General features: G+C 55.1%; 2 protein-coding genes and 1 long non-coding RNA gene across 6 annotated transcripts; all 3 read left to right on the forward strand.

The window, feature by feature from the left end:
• The first annotated feature begins 3703 nt into the window (after nucleotides 1-3703).
• On the forward strand, nucleotides 3704-6664 carry LOC101075774 (mRNA decay activator protein ZFP36L1). Its single transcript, XM_003976543.3, has 2 exons — nucleotides 3704-3910; nucleotides 4087-6664. The coding sequence occupies exons 1-2, from the start codon at nucleotides 3857-3859 to the stop codon at nucleotides 5227-5229; spliced, it is 1197 nt and encodes a 398-aa protein (XP_003976592.1). The 5' UTR covers nucleotides 3704-3856; the 3' UTR covers nucleotides 5230-6664.
• Nucleotides 6665-7666: 1002 nt separating this feature from the next.
• Nucleotides 7667-11410, forward strand: LOC115251534 (uncharacterized). The gene is made up of 3 exons (XR_003890093.1): nucleotides 7667-7736; nucleotides 8010-8067; nucleotides 11234-11410. It is a non-coding gene; the product is annotated as an uncharacterized lncRNA (long non-coding RNA).
• Nucleotides 11411-13817: 2407 nt separating this feature from the next.
• On the forward strand, nucleotides 13818-20134 carry LOC105418198 (Na(+)/H(+) exchange regulatory cofactor NHE-RF3-like). Of its 4 annotated transcripts, none has more exons than XR_003889950.1 (12): nucleotides 13818-14595; nucleotides 15405-15435; nucleotides 16468-16529; nucleotides 16598-16809; nucleotides 16908-16979; nucleotides 17418-17547; nucleotides 17618-17754; nucleotides 17823-18033; nucleotides 18452-18648; nucleotides 18721-18873; nucleotides 18947-19061; nucleotides 19991-20134. XR_003889950.1 is itself a non-coding variant. In XM_029843485.1 (12 exons), exons 3-12 carry the CDS (start codon nucleotides 16238-16240, stop codon nucleotides 18971-18973), a joined length of 1215 nt encoding a protein of 404 aa, XP_029699345.1. In that variant the 5' UTR covers nucleotides 13818-14595; nucleotides 15405-15435; nucleotides 16051-16237; the 3' UTR covers nucleotides 18974-19511. The 4 variants fall into 4 exon arrangements, 3 of the variants coding, with proteins under 3 accessions (XP_029699345.1, XP_029699344.1, XP_029699343.1); XM_029843485.1 differs by lacking the exon at nucleotides 19991-20134 and adding an exon at nucleotides 16051-16251 and having other exon boundaries at nucleotides 18947-19511; XM_029843484.1 differs by lacking the exon at nucleotides 19991-20134 and having other exon boundaries at nucleotides 13818-14050; nucleotides 14124-14595; nucleotides 18947-19511.
• The last annotated feature ends 2657 nt before the right edge of the window (nucleotides 20135-22791 follow it).

Below are 22791 nucleotides of genomic sequence, written 5' to 3' on the forward strand. Positions count from 1 at the left end.
TTTCCCGGGGATTTGATGAAAGGAAGTCTTTATTACCCAGATGCCCCGAGGGCTGCTGGTCACTGGGCTGTTGCATCATGGGGAGCAGCTGGCACCAAATGGCTCCTGTGTGTGTGTGTGTGTGTGTGTGTGTGTGTGTGCGTGTGTGTGTGTGACACATCTTGCCAGATTCCAGGAAACAGGAAACTGACTGGCGGGAAAATTGCAGCGGCGGGGGGTCCGCTCTTTTGTCCAAACATAATCCAGTGGGCGCTGTTAACACTCGTTACCCTCCTCCCTCACACACACTCGCGCTTTATTCCAGCTGAAAGCGGCGCCGGCTGCGGCACTGGCGGCCACAGACGGGCTGGTCCAGTTGCTGGTCCAGTTGCTGGTCCAGTTGCTGGTCCAGTTGCTGGTCCGACGTGCACACCTCCAGAGATCCAGCTCTGGTTCTGATGCGAGCACAAACGGGCCCGGGTGGGAAGGAGAGCAGAACGTGGTGGGGGGGCTGGATGGATGGTGGAAGAGCCGCAGAAGTCAAAGATCCTCTTTTTCTTATCTCCACGCGCCCCCTCGCAGCCGCTCGGCGCCGTGTCGTGATTTATCCACTCGTGTACCGCGGTCGCTAACGGCCCATTTGTCTGTAAATCCTGGCTCCCCGGCCTCGTCACCATTAATCTCTATAACGTCTCCCTCTAATCACACCTTTAAAACTCTTCCTATCAGAGCTGAAAATACGGCGTGGCAGCTCGGAGAGCGGAGCCATAAATCAGCCCGCCGGGCGCCCAGCTTCTCTTTGCTAACTGGCGCTGACGCCATAACGCTCTGGGGGGTTTGGAGCGGTTGTCGGGGAAGCGCCCCCGCCTCACCTGGCCGACCTCACCTTTCCACTCCTGTTCCCACCGTCATCCAGCGTTTGCTAACACGCCTCCCCGCGCTTGTAGCGCCGCTTTGAGGCTAAATGACGTTAGCAACGCGACACAAAGGTGGAGAAGCTCCGCGCCCACGGGGGCGTTGGTGGGTAACGAGCCCTCAGCTGGTACCGTAAACGCCGTAATACCCGATAACGGGGCGAACAATAAACAGATTACAGCCTGATGTGAGATTAGCATGGATGCTGCTGAGCCAGCAGCAGATTTGACCTTCTGTCGGGACGCACAAAAGACTTTTAGCAACTTCTTTAATTTCACAATGGTGTCCTGTTAATTCGTTCCTTTTCATCCGTCTCTGAAACAGACCGGTTGCCACGACAACTGATACAGATACTGTTATTAAGTCACTAATTCCACGTGAGAGTAGACAAAGTGCTTTGATGAGGGCTTTAGGGGGATTAGGAGGAAACGTTGCAAAGGTTGTGGTTGTGGTTCGCATCCCTGATTCCAACGGCGGATTCGGGGATGCAATTAGCCACATTAGCATCTCTCCTAGCTTAGTGCGCTCCAGAATCCATTGGTTCCGTTGTCCTTTTAAAATAAAGGTGTGGGAATGTTCCGGGTGGAGCCTAATGGAGCTTAATGATTGGCTGCAGATCAATACTCCCACAGATATTCACCTTTCAGTTGGTCTGGGCCACCTGTGTAACTAAAAGATAACGGAAGACAAAGGTGAATGTTGCTTTAGCCTAAATATTTGCTGGTTCCGGGGTGGCGTCACTTCATGCCTCATTTGGTCCAGCAGCAACTTTTGGCAACATTTGGCTGGAATTTGGCAGAAGAGGACGAATCCGGATGGAGCTTTTGTGGTCCTGGCTCTCCTGGCTGGAAGGGAAAGCGCCATCACAAACAAACAAACAAACAAACAAACAAGGCAGGTTAGGCCACCACCCCGGAGGCCCCGGAGACGGGAACGACCTCGAGGAGCCGCCTGCACCAGCCGATATTTGTGACGTTGTGTTAAGTTCTGATACGTGTCGCGTGCAGGACCTCCGGGCCCGTTTCTGGAGTAATGAGCACCTGCAGACAGGTGCGGTCACATGGGTCCAGCTCGCCGCCGCGGACACGTGACGCGCGTGGAGGACAGTTAGCTACAATGTGAGCAGCATATGGAGGAGCTCCTGGACAATGGAGCTCTTGTCATGCTGGCCTGAACAAAGGGGCCGAGACGAGCTGAGAAAGGGTGGCCGGGCCCTGCCGGGGGGGGGGGGGGGGGGGGGGACGGAGGTAGACGTGGAGAACTAAAAACATTGGGTTGAGAGGGCCCGGCACGCCACCCGTGATGACATCACCACGTCCACCGGGTCAGAAGTTCTGGCTTTACGACAGCATGTGGAGCCCAGAGCTGCTTCGGGGGGAGATCCCAGTGTTTCCAGCTGGTTTGTGAAGGTCCCCTCACAGGAACGGGACTGACGATCACACACACACGGAACTAACGATCACACACACACGGAACAAAAGTTAGCGAGAAATTCAGAGAACAAACGAATCGTTTCAGGATTTAACCAGAAAAAAACACCCGACGCAACTCTGCTACCAACGGACCACAGGGAGGAAACCGCGGCGTATTACAGTTATTTAACGCTGCGCGCACACACACACACACACACACACACACACACACACACACACACACACACACACACCAGCAACGTATCAGCGAGGTTGTGATAAGAAACGCTTGACGGTTTGTGTGAAAGTGAACTGCTGCTGCCTGTCAGGCGTCGACGCGTTTGGATGAAATGTGTCTAATCGGCCAACGTCCAACGGTTCAGCGCCAGTTCCTGCAGCACGGCGCTGCTCCTGGAGGCCTCCAGGGTCGGCGCCCTGGTTCCTGTGGGGTGAAAGGTGCTATTGTTTGGCCCAACATCAGTGAGCTAGCCTCATGGGGAAACGTCAACACGCGGCAATAAAGAGTTCTTCATTTACGCCGCTACGCTACGCTAGCTAGCATCAGGCAAATTCAAAGGACCGGACAAACTGTTGTTCCAACGCCTTTGCTTCTGTTTTGTTTTCGCAGTTTTGAGGCTCCGTAAACGCCAAACTTCCGTCGCCACCCCTTGGAAAGTGTGCGAGTTTCACGGCTTTTGGGGCAATTAGCACCGCCACACGCAAACAAGCTTTGCGGCGACGGTGCCGAGGGAATGGGCAGATCAAAGGATCGCGCTCTTATCTCCGTAACACGAGGCCGCCAACAGGACCGCCACGTTTTGACCCTTTATCTGGGAAGATCGTCACCATTTCAACCGCTGATATCGGTGTTTTTCCCGAGGTCGCCTCAGGCGAGGCTAGCTCAGGCGAGGCTAGCTCAGGCGAGGCTAGCTAGCCGAAATCAAGAAAGCCGATGGCGATTCTGCGATTAGCCTGTGGTAGCTGTTACACGTTTAACGCGGCGACGACCAGAAGAGTCCGTCACCGTTCTGGACGAGTATCTGAGGTATTTGCAACAGTCGTCAGGATCTCGTCGCCTGTGAGGGTGGGAAGGAGAGGGGGCAGAACGCAGAAGAAAAGAAGAATCTGGAAGGATTTTAGCCATGAATGGCTGGAAAAGTAGCTTCATTCAGAGCCCCCCCCCCCCCTTTCTGTGCCCTCCCTGCCCCCCAGCACACCATTACAATGCAGGACCCCTCCCCCAAGCCCGACACACACATTAATGCACGTTCACACACATTAACACACACTCCCTGCCCCCGGGAGAACACAGGCGTGGGCGGGTGGATGGGTTTCCCCAACTATTTAAGCAGATTCCAACAGATGGTCAAGAACTTTCTTCAGGGCGGCGCAGTTGCTCCAGCAGCTCGGACCTTCGCTCCCACCGCCACCAGACACTTGCTCTCTCCCACCTCCCCTCTCGGCTGTGCTCTTTGGACCCAGAAAGGCTTTTTTTCTTCTCCACCGTGGCCTCGGACGTCCTGGATTCGGCGAGCACGCTGGACTGAACCATGCCTTCCGACTTTCTGACACCTTTTCTGGAACTGGAGGAGGAGTTCTGCAAGGTGAGTGGGTCCAGAACGGCAGGAACCGAGCGAAAACGTAGAGAAAAGTTCTAGAACCTGTGATAGCAGAGAGATTTCCTGGTGCTCCACGTTCCTCCCGGAGCCCGCCGTCACGCTCCGGCGCTCCAGGAATGCAGAAGCCTCACATCCATTCTTCTCTTCTCTTTTGTTGCCAGAGTTTCCGCAGCCTTGAGGCGCCAGATGGTCCCTGCGGCCCGCAGCAGCGGCAGGGCCTCCGGGTGGCGGGCTTCCAGCGCCGTCACTCCCTCTGCCCCGTCACCCTCCCCAACTCCAAGTTCAACAGCAGCAGCAGCTCGGAGCTGGGCGGCCTGTCCGGCTGGGGTCCCAACGGGGCCCCGGCCCAGCAGTGGAGCCGGGAGGGCCAGCTGCCCCGGTCCTCGCTCAGCCACATCCCCTTCAGGGTGGACCGCTCGGTCAGCATGATCGAGGGCGGCGTGGGCCACCTGGAGGACACGCTGCTGGACTGCTCTCCCCCGGGCCTCTTCCTCAGCAGCGCCTCGCTGTCCTCCGGCAGCTCCAAACCCGCCACGCCGTCGCCCCACGTCTCCACCCGCTACAAGACCGAGCTCTGCCGCACCTACGAGGAGAGCGGCACCTGCAAGTACGGCACCAAGTGCCAGTTCGCCCACGGCCTGGACGAGCTCCGCGGCATCAGCAGGCACCCCAAGTACAAGACGGAGCTGTGCCGCACCTTCCACACCATCGGCTTCTGCCCGTACGGCGCCCGCTGCCACTTCGTCCACAACGCGGACGAGGCGTCCCCCTCCCCCGGCGCCGCCTCGCCTCAGAGGCCCAAGCTGAGGCCTCCGCTGCTGCGCCACAGCCTGAGCTTCGCCGGCTTCTCCTCCTCTCCTCATTCCTTCCAAGCGGTTGCGGAGGCGGCGCCGTCGGCCCTCCTCCTCGCCAGAGCCTCCTCCGTCTCCCCCTCCCCCCCCTCCACGGGCAGCCCTGAACTCCTCTCCCCGCTCCTACCTGAACCAGGGCCCCTCAAGCATTGCCCCTACCCTTTCTCTGGAGTCCCCGACCTCCCCGGGGAGGATCTGGCGCTACACTTCTGCGCGGTGACCGATTCCACTCGGTGCGTCTCCAAGAACATTCCCTACCACTTCCCCCAGCGGCCGCCCGGTTCCTTCAACGCCCCGCCGGGTCTCCAGCGCTGCTCCTCGGCCGACTCGCTCTCAGAAGAAGGATACACCTCCTCCTGCTCCCTCAGCTCTTCCTCCAGTGGCAGGGAGTCGCCGAGCTCGGAAGGCCGCCGGCTGCCCATCTTCAGCCGCCTGTCGGTGACGGACGAGTAGGCGGGAATTCTGCTGTTTGTTCAGGAACTGATGGTCCGATTGTATCCGACCAGAATCTGGGCCTGGAGGGTTTTCGGGACCCTCTGCGAGCGCAGTGGATCCGTGTAACTTTGTGCATATTGCATTTCCCATCCCAGCAGCTGTAGTGCTGCTCAGTGTTTGTCCAGTCCTAGAAGACCTCGTTTCTGTTTGAGTTTGATTTTGAAAGTTTCTTCCTGTTGAGCCGTTGTTACTGCTGTATACTGTTGTATACCCGTCTTTAGGAATGTCTGGGGGGGCCTGTTCCTGCTCAGGGGCGGGGGTTCTGTGTGAGAACGTCCTGCATCCGGATTCAAGTGGGATTCTAGAATTTTTGGTCTACTGTGTTACCTTTTTACGCTACGCTAATGGCAGCATCGGCCAGCAGCACTTCTGCTGTCCTGTTGGGAGCCGCGGGGGCTGAACTGACCCCCGATTGGTTGTAATTGCCTTCACAACGACCACAACGGTGACGTAGCGCCCGTCTCGGCAACCCACCGTCACTCTAGTTACCAAAGTCAACGTTAGAGTCCCCGCTAACCCACATATAACACCTAGCCTAGCATTTAGCAAGGTAATATAGTGTTATGCTAATGTTGTTATAGTCCAACATTGTTCTAGACTTATTTATTTTTGTCGTGTGTTTGCTTTGTGATGGCATTTCTTCAGAGGAATCCCGCTTTACTTATGCACCCACCACGGCTGTGCGTTCCCCGTCTTCCGTTAGCTTTAAGGGGGCTTGTGGGGGGGGGAGAAACACTTTTGGCATTCCACATGTTTGTTGCCTTATGGGCTGCTGGGCCTGTGTTGGTCCGCTGGGCCGACGCTCCGCTCCACCACGTCTCGCTCCTCCCGCCCCCATAAACTGGCGCCGTGTTTTTAGGGCTTCAAAGGAAAATGGTGGCAAAAGGCGTCACACTTTCAGGAAGTGAGTCGCTGCTCGTGGACTCTTCTTCTTCTTCTCTTGTGAAGCCAATGAAAACAGGCCAACGGGTGAACACACAACGGAAAATTGACGTTTATCTATTGGAGCTGCCTTGATGACAATGTGTTTGTAGGCCGACGTTTGTTGCATGCTAGCTAGCTAACGGCGCGGGCGGCGGGGACAAATCAGAGCCGGTTTGAGTGAAACCTGTTTTTGTCGTCGCCGCGACGTCGACTCGCGCTGGAGAGACGCCCGTCTTTTCTCTTCATCTTGATTTTTTTAACTTAAAATTCTTATTTATATTGTTTTTCAAAACAAAAGCCTATATTGTTCTTTTGTGGTCTCATATAATTTAAGTGCGTTTATTGTTTACATTCCACTGATGACGATGATGATGATGATGATGATGATGAGTCTGTGTTGATATCCTAGCTCTTTAGCTTAATATATTTGTCAATCTTGATTTCAAAATAAAAGTGTCTTATAATGAGACCGGCGTTTGCTTCTTTCGTTCATTTATTGATGAAATCATCATCTCGATGCTTCTGTGGAACCAACAGACCCGATAACCCGATTAAAGAACTTTCGTGGCGTTCATGAACAAACGATGCGGCGTTTTTGTCCTTTTCTGTGTGGATCCTTCACAGATGTTCAATAAAACCCGATTAGCATGATGGACGACCTCCATGCTCATTTCCCACGAATGCTGCTTCCACGACCTTTTTACCATCATCTGTGTTCCACAAAAAGAACAAAGATGAACTCTTTCTGTCACGGGCGATTCATTGACAACTCTCCCATTCATGTGTGTGTGTGTGTGTGTGTGCGTGTGTGTGTGTGTGTGTGTGGGAAGAGCAGTGAATTTTGTTGCCATTCGGCCAAACAGAGTAACACACTGGGGAGCAACAGATGCTCAAACAAAGACTTCCTGGAACACAATGAAACACAAAGATACTTGTGACTGATTTCGTTCCATTCACACAAAGTGGAGCAGAAGTTGTCGATGTTCCCTGTGTGTGTTTGTGTGTGCGTGTGTGTGTGTGTGTGTGTGCGTGTGTGTGTGTGAGAGAGAGAGAGAGAGAGATGTCTGATATCTCTCTCTCTGTTTTAGTGAATTATTTGCTTGTTTTTCTGTAACTTGTGAATCATCCCGTGTTCAGGACACATGAACACAAAGTAACCTGCTTTCCTGCATGTGTGTGTGTGTGTGTGTGTGTGTGTGTGTGTGTGTGTGTGTGTGTGTGTGTGTGTGTGCTGGTATTCAGAGGATTTCCCTCTGAATGAATAACAGTAGCGTGAAACAGAAGCAGACTCCCATCACCCACCAACTACTTACCATTCAATCCCCAAAGTGATTGTGTGTGTGTGTGTGTGTGTGTCTGTGTGTGCGTGTGTGTGTGTGTGTGTTAGAAAGGCCAAGGGCCATCCATGGGCAGCCCCTTGGCCCCTCCTTCTCCTCCTGGTCATGCAGCCTTTTGTATTCCTCTGTTTTCCCTTTTCAGCCCAACATCTGTATGCTAATACTGCTCACTGGGAATGGACCGGAATCATCCTGGGAGAGCGGGTGAGGGGCAGGTTCTGTGTGTGTGTGTGTGTGTGTGTGTGTGTGTGTGTGTGTGTGTGTGCGTGCTGGAAGCCACCATGACATTACAAGTCGAGGTTAAAGAACGGACTTGTTCCATTAGCCCTGATATTTTCCAGGTGTTTTCCAGCAGCTGCTTGGTCACAATAAACGTCACATTAACGATGTTGTCACATTAACGATGTTGTCACATTAACGATGTTGTCACATTAACGATGTTGTCACATGAATGAGTTTCTCCGGTTTGTTTCCCAGTTTTCCTCCACCTGCCTCCAGGAGTCGCCCCCTGCTGGCCACGTTTGTGTTGGTGTTGGTGAGTTCAAGAACCACGAAGGTTAAAAACCCGCGTTAAAGAGTGAAAACTTGGTTGTTTGGGATTTGGTTTGAGACGGAGAGGGTTTCCGGTTCGAGGCTCCGCCACAACAAGTGTGTCCTGATGGTAGTTCACCTCCGGGTCGCTGCCCTTGAGCAAAGCTCCGTATGTAAGCCACCTCCTGAATGTGTCCCTGAGGCTGAGGACCAGTGTGGACCCGGGTCCAGATCTTAGAGATGGACCCTAAAACTGAGAGGAAGTCGGGACAACTGGGCTGAAATGGGAATGTGACAGACGGGAATGGGAGCAGGAAAAACACAGGAAGAGTTGTTCTGCCATCTAGCGGAGCCTTCAGGAACTTTCTGCAGATTTATCCTCCTGACTACCGAGGAGGAAAATCCCACATTTAAAGAATAGAAGAATATACAATAATGCGAAGGCTCGACCCAGATGTTCAGGGGGACAAATGTCCCCCACAGAGGACACCTTTGAACCTCTGGTGGTCGGGAGGCTGCAAAGCTGGAGCTCAGGTCCAGTCAGCAGTGAGTGTGGAGGTTCTGATCGGGTCTGCTTCTCTGCTCAGTCCGGAGGAACAGAACAACGTGTCCCAGATGTCTCATTTCCTGCTCTTGGACGATTTCCTCATGGCAACAATTTTGAAAAGGGAATAAAAAGTTGGGCGACACCCGGCAGCTGCTGGTTGAGGACGTCACCCATGACGTGGCCGGACCTCCATGTGTGAGGACCAGGTTCTCCTCTGATTAGCACGTCATTGCTGATTAGCTCGTCATTGCTGATTAGCTCGTCATTGCTGATTAGCACGTCATTGCTGATTAGCTCGTCATTGCTGATTAGCGGCACATCAGCTAGCTGCCCAAACGTCCTCTCTGGCCAAGGCTCTTCTCCAGACAGCCCAGCGTTCCTAAGTCCTCGTGGCGAGCGCGTGTGGGCGTGCTGTCGTCCTTGAGATGTAAATGCTAACAGGTATGGTGAGTGAGGCCTCCTGAGGACCGAACCCAGCTCTGACTGGGTGCCGTTGGGCAGCGGTGTGTGTGTGTGTGTGGGGGGGGGGGGGGGGGGTCGGTGCAGTTGCTGCTGCACAGGTCACCTCCAGGGTGACGTGGGCGCTGGATCGTAGCAACATGTGGGCGAGCTGGAGCCTGTTGGAACCTTTCCTGCCCTCCCCTCAGCTCATGGGCCACATGATGGGTGTAACTGGTCTTTATCTTTAGTGGGGGGTCCTTCAGGGAGGGGCTGAGTTCATGAGAGTCCATGAGAGCCCATGAGAGTCCATGAGAGTCCATGAGAGCCCATGAGAGCCCATGAGAGTCCATGAGAGCCCATGAGAGTCCATGAGAGTCCATGAGAGTCCATGAGAGCCCATGAGAGTCCATGAGAGCCCATGAGAGTCCATGAAAGCCCATGAGAGCCCATGAGAGCCCATGAGAGTCCATGAAAGCCCATGAGAGCCCATGAGAGCCCATGAGAGTCCATGAAAGTCCATGAGAGCCCATGAGAGTCCATGAGAGTCCATGAAAGCCCATGAGAGCCCATGAGAGCCCATGAGAGTCCATGAAAGCCCATGAGAGTCCATGAGAGCCCATGAAAGCCCATGAGAGCCCATGAGAGCCCATGAGAGTCCATGAAAGCCCATGAGAGTCCATGAGAGTCCATGAGAGCCTATGAGAGCCCATGAGAGCCCATGAGAGCCTATGAGAGTCCATGAGAGTCCATGAGAGCCCATGAGAGTCCATGAGAGTCCATGAGAGTCCATGAGAGCCTATGAGAGCCCATGAGAGCCCATGAGAGCCTATGAGAGTCCATGAGAGTCCATGAGAGTCCATGAGAGTCCATGAGAGTCCATGAGAGTCCATGAGAGCCCATGAGAGTCCATGAGAGTCCATGAGAGTCCATGAGAGTCCATGAGAGCCCATGAGAGTCCATGAGAGCCTATGAGAGCCCATGAGAGCCTATGAGAGCCCATGAGAGCCCATGAGAGTCCCGACCTTTTGCTGCTAAAGGTGGTGCACGTTTTACCCCCCACCTCCATGTGAGACTGGAAACCTCGACAGGGTCGAGCTTCTGGTCCGAGAGCCCATCGAAGGCCTGGCAGAGGACATGGGGCTGGCTGAGGGGTGCTGGAGGGGGCCGGTCTGGTCAGTACCCCCCCTCAGGGGCGTCTTGGCCTTGGTCCAGCTGTTGTGGCCTCGGCCTTAATGAATATGGAATATGAGGTGTTTCTGCCTGGGTGAGCAAAGTACTGGGGGGGGGGGGGGGGGGAGCGAATCAGAAACATTAGCATACGGAGAGTGTCAGCGTCTAAATATAGAAGGTTGCAGGTTTCCTTGGAACCAGGGACGGTGCATTAATGAGTGGGAACGGCAGGTAGCCGAGGGGCTGGTGCCATCTGCGCCCCCTCCACAGATGGTAAAAATCACCCCCAACACGGAATATTAAGAGATGAGATTCCAACGGCTCAATTCAGCAAAGCAATTAACGACTTAAAGGAAAAGGAAGGCGTGGTCATTCATTATTCATCAGACCAGGAGACGGTTTCAGAGGGGGGGGGGGTGGACAACCAACCAGGGACGTTCAAGTGGGGCAGGTGGGGAGACGTGCCGGGAAAAAAGGCTCAAAAGGCAACAAGTGAACCCGGAAAAATGTGCCAAAATCCCAGAGGTGTTCGGCAGTAGCCCCCCCCCCCCAGGAGAAACAGCCGAACCCTCGTGGGATGAGAACCAAAGACTGGTAGTAAGGACGGGTGACCAAGAAGAAGCTTCCGCTTCTGACGTTCTGCTGTTAAACTCCAGCCTCCAGCCCGGCGCCATCTTGGCTGCAGTTGGGCGCCTCTCCACTAGAGGTCGCCTCACTACATCAGGTTTGAACCTACAACCTTCTGAAGCAGGAAGATCACAATCAAACCAGATTCTGGGCCATTCAGGACCCACAGCAGCTGGCGGCGCCTCACATTGTTCTTCTGGAGGCCCAGTTTGATGAATGAGTTGGTTTCTTAAAGTGGGTTTTTGCACATCAACAACTTGAGCGTCACTTTGATACTTTTTGATTTTCTGCTTTGATCTGCAGAGATGAACAGACTATGTTAGGGGTCATCATCACTCACCCTGTGCCCCCCCCCCCTTTCTGTGTCTTGTCTGTGTATTTCCAGGCTGGGCGGGGCTGCTTCCAGGCTCACGCCCATCATGCACCCTGCACACCTGCACCTCATCAGGTGATCAGCCACACCTGCTTTAAGCCTGGCCCACATCTGGCCTCTGCAGCTCCTGACAGACCCGGAGACGGTAGAGCCGGGTCACTGGTGAGGGTCACGGGCGAGGGTCACTGGTGAGGGTCACTGGTGAGGGTCATGGGTGAGGGTCACTGGTGAGGGTCACTGGTGAGGGTCACGGGTGAGGGTCACTGGTGAGGGTCACGGGCGAGGGTCACTGGTGAGGGTCACGGGCGAGGGTCACGGGCGAGGGTCATGGGTGAGGGTCACGGGCGAGGGTCACGGGCGAGGGTTAGGGTCATGGGTCATGGGCGAGGGTCACTGGTGAGGGTCACTGGTGAGGGTCACTGGTGAGGGTCACGGGTGACGGTCATGGGTCATGGGTGAGGGTCATGGGCGAGGGTCACGGGTCACTGGTGAGGGTCACGGGCGAGGGTCACGGGTGAGGGTCACGGGTCATGGGTCATGGGCGAGGGTCACTGGTGAGGGTCACGGGTGAGGGTCACGGGCGAGGGTCACTGGTGAGGGTCATGGGTGAGGGTCATGGGCGAGGGTCACGGGTCATGGGTGAGGGTCATGGGCGAGGGTCACGGGTGACGGTCATGGGTGACGGTCACGGGTCATGGGTGAGGGTCATGGGCGAGGGTCACGGGTCACTGGTGAGGGTCACGGGCGAGGGTCACGGGTGAGGGTCACGGGTCATGGGTCATGGGCGAGGGTCACTGGTGAGGGTCATGGGTGAGGGTCACTGGTGAGGGTCACGGGTGAGGGTCACTGGTGAGGGTCACGGGCGAGGGTCACTGGTGAGGGTCACGGGCGAGGGTCATGGGTGACGGTCACGGGCGAGGGTCACGGGCGAGGGTCACGGGTGAGGGTCACGGGCGAGGGTCATGGGTGAGGGTCACGGGCGAGGGTCACGGGCGAGGGTCACGGGTGAGGGTCACGGGCGAGGGTCATGGGTGAGGGTCACGGGCGAGGGTCACTGGTGAGGGTCATGGGTTAGGGTCATGGGTCATGGGCGAGGGTCACTGGTGAGGGTCACTGGTGAGGGTCACTGGTGAGGGTCACGGGCGAGGGTTAGGGTCATGGGTCATGGGTGAGGGTCACGGGCGAGGGTCACGGGCGAGGGTTAGGGTCATGGGTCATGGGCGAGGGTCACTGGTGAGGGTCACTGGTGAGGGTCACGGGTGACGGTCATGGGTGACGGTCACGGGTCATGGGTGAGGGTCATGGGCGAGGGTCACGGGTCACTGGTGAGGGTCACGGGCGAGGGTCACGGGTGAGGGTCACGGGTCATGGGTCATGGGCGAGGGTCACGGGTGAGGGTCACGGGCGAGGGTCACTGGTGAGGGTCACTGGTGAGGGTCATGGGTGAGGGTCATGGGTCATGGGTGAGGGTCATGGGCGAGGGTCACGGGTGACGGTCATGGGTGACGGTCACGGGTCATGGGTGAGGGTCATGGGCGAGGGTCACGGGTCACTGGTGAGGGTCACGGGCGAGGGTCACGGGTGAGGGTCACGGGTCATGGGTCATGGGCGAGGGTCACTGGTGAGGGTCATGGGTGAGGGTCACTGGTGAGGGTCACGGGTGAGGGTCACTGGTGAGGGTCACGGGCGAGGGTCACTGGTGAGGGTCACGGGCGAGGGTCATGGGTGACGGTCACGGGCGAGGGTCACGGGCGAGGGTCACGGGTGAGGGTCACGGGCGAGGGTCATGGGTGAGGGTCACGGGCGAGGGTCACGGGCGAGGGTCACGGGTGAGGGTCACGGGCGAGGGTCATGGGTGAGGGTCACGGGCGAGGGTCACTGGTGAGGGTCATGGGTTAGGGTCATGGGTCATGGGCGAGGGTCACTGGTGAGGGTCACTGGTGAGGGTCACTGGTGAGGGTCACGGGCGAGGGTTAGGGTCATGGGTCATGGGTGAGGGTCACGGGCGAGGGTCACGGGCGAGGGTTAGGGTCATGGGTCATGGGCGAGGGTCACTGGTGAGGGTCACTGGTGAGGGTCACGGGTGACGGTCATGGGTGACGGTCACGGGTCATGGGTGAGGGTCATGGGCGAGGGTCACGGGTCACTGGTGAGGGTCACGGGCGAGGGTCACGGGTGAGGGTCACGGGTCATGGGTCATGGGCGAGGGTCACGGGTGAGGGTCACGGGCGAGGGTCACTGGTGAGGGTCACTGGTGAGGGTCATGGGTGAGGGTCATGGGCGAGGGTCACGGGTCACTGGTGAGGGTCACGGGCGAGGGTCACGGGTGAGGGTCACGGGCGAGGGTCACTGGTGAGGGTCATGGGTGAGGGTCATGGGCGAGGGTCACGGGTCATGGGTGAGGGTCATGGGCGAGGGTCACGGGTGACGGTCATGGGTGACGGTCACGGGTCATGGGTGAGGGTCATGGGCGAGGGTCACGGGTCACTGGTGAGGGTCACGGGCGAGGGTCACGGGTGAGGGTCACGGGTCATGGGTCATGGGCGAGGGTCACTGGTGAGGGTCACGGGTGAGGGTCACTGGTGAGGGTCACTGGTGAGGGTCATGGGTGAGGGTCATGGGTCATGGGTCATGGGTCATGTGTGAGGGCCACGTGGCCTCTCACCCATCCAGGTCTAGTGGAGCCTCAACCCAACTGCTGAAAGGCTCCCAGACTCTCCGACTCCAGAACCTGCGTCTGATCCACGACCAGAACTTCACATCCCTGCTGCAGCAGAGGGAACGAGGAGATGAGCCAGCTGGTGCTGAGCAGCCCTCTGGTGTCCAGAGGTGAAGGTGCCAAGACAGATGATTCATTAGCGCTCTTATTGTGAAATTACAACCGTGATCCTGGTCCTCAAAGACCTTCCTGGCGTCGGCCCTGCGGAGCAAAAATGAGGGTCGTGGAACTCGTGACGGTCGGTGACGAGAACCAAATCTCGCCAGATCATTATTTTGGCCTCCTGGTGTCAGGTTTGGGTCACCACGGTGTCCCTGAGGACCAGGACCGTGGGACCAACCAGCCCAGGTGACTCCAGACCAGCTGGGTCACCACTGGTGCCATCAGAACCTGGACTTCTGTGACACGTATGGATTAAAAAGACCTTTTCCTCTTTTCCATCCTATTTTCTGCTGTTCTTCTTTTGTGAAGCTTTTTTTCCCAACACCTGACTGGACTGAAGTGTCTCGCAGCTTCTCCCCGGTAAATATTTAACCCCCTCGGCACGAGGAGCCACCGCTCCACCTCCAGGGACTCTTTTATTGCCAGTGGACCTTGTCCTCCTGCCGTCTCCGCAGGCTCAGACGCCCTCGGGACTCCGTGATGACTTCCCCAGGTACGGCTTCTCTCGCCTTTAAACTGTCGACCCTCATGCTTCCAAATGTGGACGGACGTCTCCTGCGTTGTTAGCATTGTAGCTTCTTGGTTTGTTGCTTTGTGTCGTCAGCGGCATCAGGGGAAAGTGACTCGGTAACAGCGGTTCTGTGGGTCCATTTGGGTCAGACGGGACCACAGAGGCGTTTGGAACCCTCACAACACCTCCAGTAACTTACCTAGACGAGCGCTAACGGTCGGATCCCGCTGTTGAGACCACTCTGTTGTGACATAACCAGGTTATAGCAGAGGTTGTTGTGCACAGGTGACTCTGCCGTTGCCAAGCTCCGCCCACAATCAGCCATCTTCCAAGCGTTTGGTCCCACAACAAAGAGCTGCTTCTGAGGTTTCCCTCATTTTAATCCTGAAAGGGTTGAGTAGGTTTGGGCAACATCTGGGGGTGGACATGTCCTTCAGAGACCGGCCCAACCGTCCCGGAACATGTTGGAGCCGCCTCAGTATTCCTATAAACGTTGGGATATTTATGGAAGTGAAAGCATTCCGAGACAGGTGCAGCTCTGACCCAGGTGCAGCCTTTGTGGGGGTCTTTGTTCATGTCTTCTGTCCTCAAATCCTCAAAAATAAAGAATGTGATTGTGGTTTATTCCCGTTTAAACTATCATCAGAAATACTGACCGACGTGGTGGCAGCTGCTTTCTTATGGGGGCATTAAATCTTATGGGGGTATTAAATCTTATGGGGGTATTAAACGGTGCGTGTCAGCTCCAGTCCCTTTACCTGCTGTAACAGTGCTGTTTGTTTCTGTCACAGATCTGATGCAAGATGTGACGCAATTTCCACGGTAAGTTCCAGAACCTCTCCCACAAACACACAGGTATTTCTACCATTGTGGGGACTTTCATGGACGTAATATCTTCCCCAGTTTTCTACCCTGACCCTCCCCACTAGCCCCCTGACCCTCCCCACTAGCCCCCTGACCCCCCCACTAGCCCCCTGACCCTCCCCACTAGCCCCCTGACCCTCCCCACTAGCCCCCTGACCCTCCCCACTAGCCCCCCGACCCTCCCCACTAGCCCCCCGACCCTCCCCACTAGCCCCCCGACCCTCCCCACTAGCCCCCTGACCCCCCCACTAGCCCCCTGACCCTCCCCACTAGCCCCCTGACCCTCCCCACTAGTATTTTGATAGCAAGAACAAGAACACACATGCACGTTTGCAAACGTGCACTGTTGGAACTCTATTGTTGGTCATGTGACTGGAGCTAAAAGCTAATTGGTGCTGGCAGCAGAGGTCAGAGGTCAGAGGTCAGAGCTTTGCAGAACGTCGCTGCACAGCACCGGTTTCCTCTCTACTTTTTTAGGTCGTGTTTTCGTTGAAGTTGGTTTTTAACTGGTTTTACTGGTTCGACTGTAAATATTCATGTTGCTGTTCAAATACTCACAACACATGAGGAAAGTCGTGGATTAGGAAATGCAAGAAGGGAGAAGAGCGGGAAAAGCTGCTATTAAGACGACAACCAGCCAGAAGAACTTTGTGAAGAACCTGGAGAACCTGGAGAAGCTGGAGAAGCTGGAGAAGAGCAGCAGAGTTCCTATCAGGAAGATCAAGGAACCTGAGACACGAGTAAAGGAACCGAGGCACAAATGCTCGGAGCAAGGTTAGCATAGTTCCCACTGACGGCTCCTTCAGGATCCTCAGGATTTAGGTGCTAACCTGGAACCATTCCCACATTCGGAGGACTTTGTCACAATCCGAAGAAGTTCACCTCCAAAGTACTTTAATTTTGCTAAACTCGGATGGAGGAGGAGAAGATTAACCGTTAAGCTCCGAGTTCCTTAAAGCTAACGGAGATCTTTGTTTCTTGTGTTGTCAGTTTCACCTTCAATCCAAAGGAAGGGATCGATAATCCAGCTCTGGTCATCTCCGATGATCCCGGTGAGGTTTGGTGGCCCTCAAAGCCTCTCCTGAAGCTTCCCATGGTGCTGATTCTCCTGTGTGTGCAGAACCTGAGCCCGGTCCAGTACCCAGACTGTGCCACCTGAAGTGCCTGGAGGGGCAGAACTTTGGCTTCTACCTGCAGGTGGACCAGAGCAGCTCGGCTTTGGAGGTCCGGGTCGTGGAGCCGTGGAGCCCAGCTGAGCTCAGTGGCCTCAGAGAAGCAGACAGAGTCCTGGAGGTCAACGAGGAATTTGTGGACAAGATGGACATTCGCAGGGTTGGTGTCCAGGACTGTCCAAGCCTGAAGCCTCTGAGGACATTTGCTTTATCATTTTGGACATCGGTGACAAAGGTTCTTGTCTTTGTTCCTGCCAGGTGGTCAGGAAGATCCGGTCCTGTGGACTAAACCTGTTCATGCTGGTGCTGAACCGAGAAGACTACCAACAGGTACTTTGTCCTCAAATTTGGGATCTCTGACACGAACACGACCGCTGCTCCTTCAGTCCCTGGTCTCAGAACACTGAAGGTGGTTCCTCAGCCAAGGACCATGGACCATGAAGACCTGCTGCCCCTTTCAGTGGGGATGGGGGGGGGGGGGGGGGGGGGGGGGGGGTAATATACCATCAACCAATCAGGTTTTGTAGGACAAAAAAAGCTGTTTGGATCCAAGTTGAAAATTCCAAAACTTAAAGACGTCACATTTGTGCCAAAGGTTCCTGGTTCAGGACCCAGCAGAGCCGTCGGATCTTAATCCAAAGTGGTCGGATGTGTCTTGTCCCAGAGGGGGAGGACATGGGACACCTGGAGCTAACCTGGAATTCTCCGTGGGCAGTGTTGTCTTGAGACGGACTGTTTTAGTACAGATTGGGTCTCTCTTTGTTCCAGGCAGAGGAGGCCGGGGTGGACCTGCAGGCTCTGGCCCGGTCCTCCAAAGGGGAGTACTGGTCCAGACCCCGGCTGTGCCACGTTATCCGCCACCCGGACCTCGGCCTGGGCATGACTGTCTCCATGCAAGGTAGCGCCACAGAACTAAAGTACCGAAGAGTTCTGGCCGACCACAAACGTCTGGCTCCGTGTGTCTCCAGGTCCGAAGGGCCGGTACCTTGTGACCACGGTGGTCGATGGTCCAGCAGAGGAGGCCGGGGTGAAGACCGGAGACAGGCTGATCTGGGTCAACGGGGTGACGGCGTCGACGCTGACGCACGCCGCCCTGAGCAGAACGGTACTTCCTGCTTCCTGTGCCTGACACCTGCTCCTGAACCCTCTCACGTTGTCTCACCTGGTCGGCAGATGAAGAAGAAGGGCGAGGACTCTGTGACGGTGCTGGTCATCGACAGGGACGGCGAGGCGGCCTTCGCCCGGAGGAGGACGGCCGTCCTGCCTGTGCTGGCGGAGTGCCGGGGGCTCCCGTATGTAGCCAAGACCATGGCCCTCCAGAAGGGGGACGATGGATACGGGTTCCTGCTGAGAGAGGAGAAGCTGGCGAGCTCCCGACGCACAGGTGAGACACGCTAGCAGCCGCCCAGGCTAGCAGCCGCCCAGGCTAGCAGCCGCCCAGGCTAGCAGCCGCCCACGCTAGCAGCCGCCCAGGCTAGCAGTCGCCCAGGCTAGCAGCCGCCCAGGCTAGCAGCCGCCCACGCTAGCAGCCGCCCAGGCTAGCAGCCGCCCAGGCTAGCAGTCGCCCAGGCTAGCAGTCGCCCAGGCTAGCAGGCCAGGCTAGCAGCCGCCCACGCTAGCAGCCGCCCAGGCAAGCAGTCGCCCAGGCTAGCAGCCGCCCAGGCTAGCAGCCGCCCAGGCTAGCAGTCGCCCACGTTAGCAGTCACCCACGCTAGCTCTTGAAATGCTAATGTTAGCATTCATCCATCGTGTTGCTTTTATTAGGCACCATGCTAACGCAGCGTGTCCTTGTCCCTCCCTAGTTCATGTCCTGAGGGAGGTGGACGTGGGGAGTCCAGCTGAGGCCGCTGGGATGGAGGACGGGGACCTGGTCCTGGCTGTCAACGGGGAACTGGTGGAGTCCATGGAGCACGAGGACATTGTCAAGAGGATCAGGCAGAGCGGCGACAGAGTTAGCCTGAGCTCCATTAGCATGGCAGGGAGACACTTCTACAGAGAGGTGGGTGTTGTGGGTCACCTGTACCATCCACAGGAAGGGCGAAGTTGTGCTCAGCCGTTTGTTGTCCTGCAGCTCGGAATTTCTCCTCTGTTGTTCCGGGAGCGGCTCATAGTCCGAAACGACGGCCAAACGAACGTGTCAGACGTCAGCAAGAACCGGAGAGGAGCCCGTGTGGGGGGTCTGATGTACCCCACAGTGTGTGTAGAGGACGGCCTGGACCAGCAGGTGGGACACCTTCCTGTCCTCCGGCAGTTCCTGCTGCCGCTAAAGAAACGTTCACCTGTGCTTTGTTGCTCAGAGCGGAGCAGGGGACTTTTTCCTGTAATGGAGGAATCGGATGGAACCCGAATGGACCCAAGAGGGGGGAGGACCCGGAAGCAGGAAGTTGACAGAAGGAACCATCAAGATAGGAGGTGGAGCTAAAGCGTCCCGGCATGTTCTGGCGTGAGCAATGAGCGTTAGCAATGAGCGTTAGCAATGAGTGTTAGCAATGAGCGTTAGCAATGAGCGTTAGCAATGAGCGTTAACAATGAACATTAGCAATGAGCGTTAGCAATGAGCGTTAGCAATGAGTGTTAGCAATGAACGTTACCAATGAGCGTTAACAATGAACATTAGCAATGAGCGTTAGCAATGAGCGTTAGCATTGAGCATTAGCAATGAGTGTCAGCAATGAGCGTTAGCAATGAGCGTTAGCAATGAGCGTTAGCAATGAGCATTAGCAATGAGCGTTAGCAATGAACGTTACCAATGAACGTTACCAATGAGCGTTAACAATGAACATTAACAATGAGCGTTAGCAATGAGCGTTAGCATTGAGCATTAGCAATGAGTGTCAGCAATGAGCGTTAGCAATGAGCGTTAGCAATGAGTGTTAGCAATGAGCGTTAGCAATGAGCGTTAGCAATGAGCGTTAGCAATGAGCGTTAACAATGAGCGTTACCAATGAGCGTTAGCAATGAGCGTTAGCAATGAGTGTTAGCAATGAGCGTTAACAATGAGCGTTACCAATGAGCGTTAACAATGAGCGTTACCAATGAGCGTTAGCAATGAGCGTTAGCAATGAGCGTTAGCAATGAGCGTTAACAATGAGCGTTACCAATGAGCGTTAACAATGAATGTTAGCAATGAGTGTTAGCAATGAGCGTTAGCAATGAGTGTTAGCAATTCTTGTGACATTTCCATGTTTTTAACAACAGTATTGCGGATTATTCTATCTTAGGTTAACGTTTGAACGTGTGTGTAAAACAATCTTGTCTATTTTAAAATGAGGCGGGAGGAAAATAAACCACAGCAGAATTCTTTCCAAGTCACATTTAATATTTGCGCCGTATTTCTCCAGATGGAGCCGTTATTGATGTCTAAGACCAAACGAGCTGAAGTTAATCTACAGTGTTGGACGTTGGGGGGCTGATGTTCCCCAGAGAACAATGCATCTGATTAAAACATCAAATATACAAACATTGTTAACGACTAATTAAACCAATCACCTCAGTTGCTGAGTCATCGTTAGTCTCCCGACGCTCCTCGATTCTCATTCAACACAAGATTAAACGCACGATGGAAAGTACTTTATGTACAGGAGCCGGGGAGGCAGAGCCACATCTGGGGCCACATCTGGGGCCACATCTGGGGCCTCAGCCGGGGCCACATCTGGGGCCACATCTGGGGCCTCAGTCGGGGCCACATCTGGGGCCACAGCTGGGGCCACATCTGGGGCCACATCCGGGGCCACAGCCGGGACCACATCTGGGGCCACATCAGGGGCCTCAGTCGGGACCACATCTGGGGCCACAGCCGGGACCACATCTGGGGCCACAGCCGGGGCCACATCCGGGGCCACAGCCGGGGCCACAGCTGGGGCCACAGCCGGGACCACATCTGGGGCCACAGCCGGGACCACATCTGGGGCCACATCAGGGGCCTCAGTCGGGACCACATCTGGGGCCACAGCCGGGGCCACATCTGGGGCCACAGTGAGCTACTGGGTCCTGAGGGAAGGCGACGCCTCTCTGCGCTACGGCGCCATCACGAAGCGCCCTTGCAGAAACCGGAGGGTAATTCACCGTTAATGACGTCGTTACCACCGATAAATGACCGATAAATGATCGATAAATGATCGATAAATGATCCCTAAATCAGCAACTACGGGAACAGTTCTGAAGGGAACTCCGAGCAGTTTAAATGGGATTCCCATTCATTGCTTTGTTGCTTTGATCTTTTTGGACACGTGCTCTCTTTGAATTTGGGGCGCGTTCAACACCGAGGTCCTCCTGAGGGGAGCTGGGTTCTGATCCGAGTTTCTTCCTGTTACAGGGAGCCCGTTACGGCTCCCCCACTGTTGCCACCCAACGGTCCTTCACACAGGTAATGAGTGCAGAAACAAATGCTAACTAGCCGCGATGCTAGCTGGTTGGAAAACATCGGAACATGACAGGAGCGCAGCTGTGGTGGGATTTCCCAGCGGTCCACACGGCCGTGAGCGACGAGACTCCGCCTCCCCGTAAATTCCGATAATCAGCTAACAGTCGGAGAACCGTGGCAATTGGTCGGAGCTTCAGGGGGAACGTCTGATTGGTCGGAGCTTCAGGGGGAACGTCTGATGGGCAGAACGTTCATTTAAATTTAAAGAGAAACAAAAAACGCTTAAACGGATTTTTCGGGTCATCCCCACGCTAAAATGCGCTGTGGGGGCGGGGCTTATCGCGCCGTCATATTACTGAGTTGAAGAGGTAGAGACCGACACGGTGAATCTTCTTATTTACATATTCACCCAGCGCTGCTGCGCTAACGAGGAAAAGCTTCTCCTTCACGTTAATCTACACCCGCTAACCGAGCCGCTAACCCGCTAACCGAGCCGCTAACCGAGCCGCTAACCGAGCCGCTAACCGAGCCGCTAACCGTTAGCCGTCCGTTGCTGCTCCACGCTGCAGGGCACAACCAAGAAAATATATATACATTTTAGTACTTTAAAAATAAAATCAACTCCGCGGCCGTAAAAATGTGCAGGCTTGTACAATTTCTATACAGTGGTTCTGTTAAGGTCGGCGTGTCGATTTCCTTCTATTTAACATATTTACATCGTCAGACGTCCGAGGTCAGGACGCACGCCGTCGCACACCAGGAGAGGAATTTAAAAAATCTACAAATATATTAAATAATTTACTCCAAAGCTCTTCTGCATGTGGACAAAGTGTGAGGAGCGTTTGGGAGCGCCGAGCTTTTCTCTCTTGATGCTACGTTTGAGCTGCTTAATCGAGGAAACGTTGGTCGACAGTGAAAACGTGACGATTCAAGTAGACGACGAGAGTCGGAGGAGCAGGTCGCTGGCGCTAACGTTCCGTTTCCATCGTCCACGCGGGAGCCAGAGACTTGCCTCGCGCTGGCGGCTAAGCTAAATGCACTGAGGTTAGTTATAACAGTAGCATGGTACGGATCACCTTCAGGAACCATTTAGCCACAATTGTTTGCGTGAAGTTTCAGTATTAAAGTGTGAAATGGCGTTACTGGTCTGCATAGTAGTCTATCACCTCATGGCTAGATTGATAGCTAAAGTTAGCATTTCACCCTGTTCTGGAAATGGCTAAAGGTCCAAATGACACGGCTGTTACCAGCAATAATGCGCCAAACAGGCTACTGTGTTAGCCAACATTTGGGGACGCCACCGTCTGTGCGTTCGGGTTATGTTAGCATTAGCTTCATGCTGAGGGTCTGATTATCGCGGAGTTTCCCAGTGTCCCTCGTTTAAATTCAGCGGATCGTGATTCAGGATCACATTTGAAAAGGTGAATCAGGATTTTTTCCCCCCATTTTTCCATCAAAACTTGCAATAAAAAGAGGTTTTGTGATGATGCACAACCGTCAAAGTCATCTGGTTTTAAGCTCTTCTTCCTCTTTGGGGGAAAGTTTGGCTGAATATTGATAATCTGGGTCCTCGAGGTGTTTTAATCTCCCCAATAGGACCTCAAACGTGAGTACTAACGAAGGTTCCGATGGGAAAATTCATTTAATTTCACGCAGATGAAAGCGAGAACGTTTGAATCGCTCCCCCTGCTGGTGGGATGGTGTAACTACACACTGTTAATGTTCTGAGCAGCGTTGGAAGGTTCTGGCCCGAGTTCTCCTGTCCAACCGCCTCTTTAG

The sequence above is a fragment of the Takifugu rubripes genome, chromosome 11 (genome assembly GCF_901000725.2).
Source record: "Takifugu rubripes chromosome 11, fTakRub1.2, whole genome shotgun sequence".
NCBI lineage: Eukaryota > Metazoa > Chordata > Actinopteri > Tetraodontiformes > Tetraodontidae > Takifugu > Takifugu rubripes.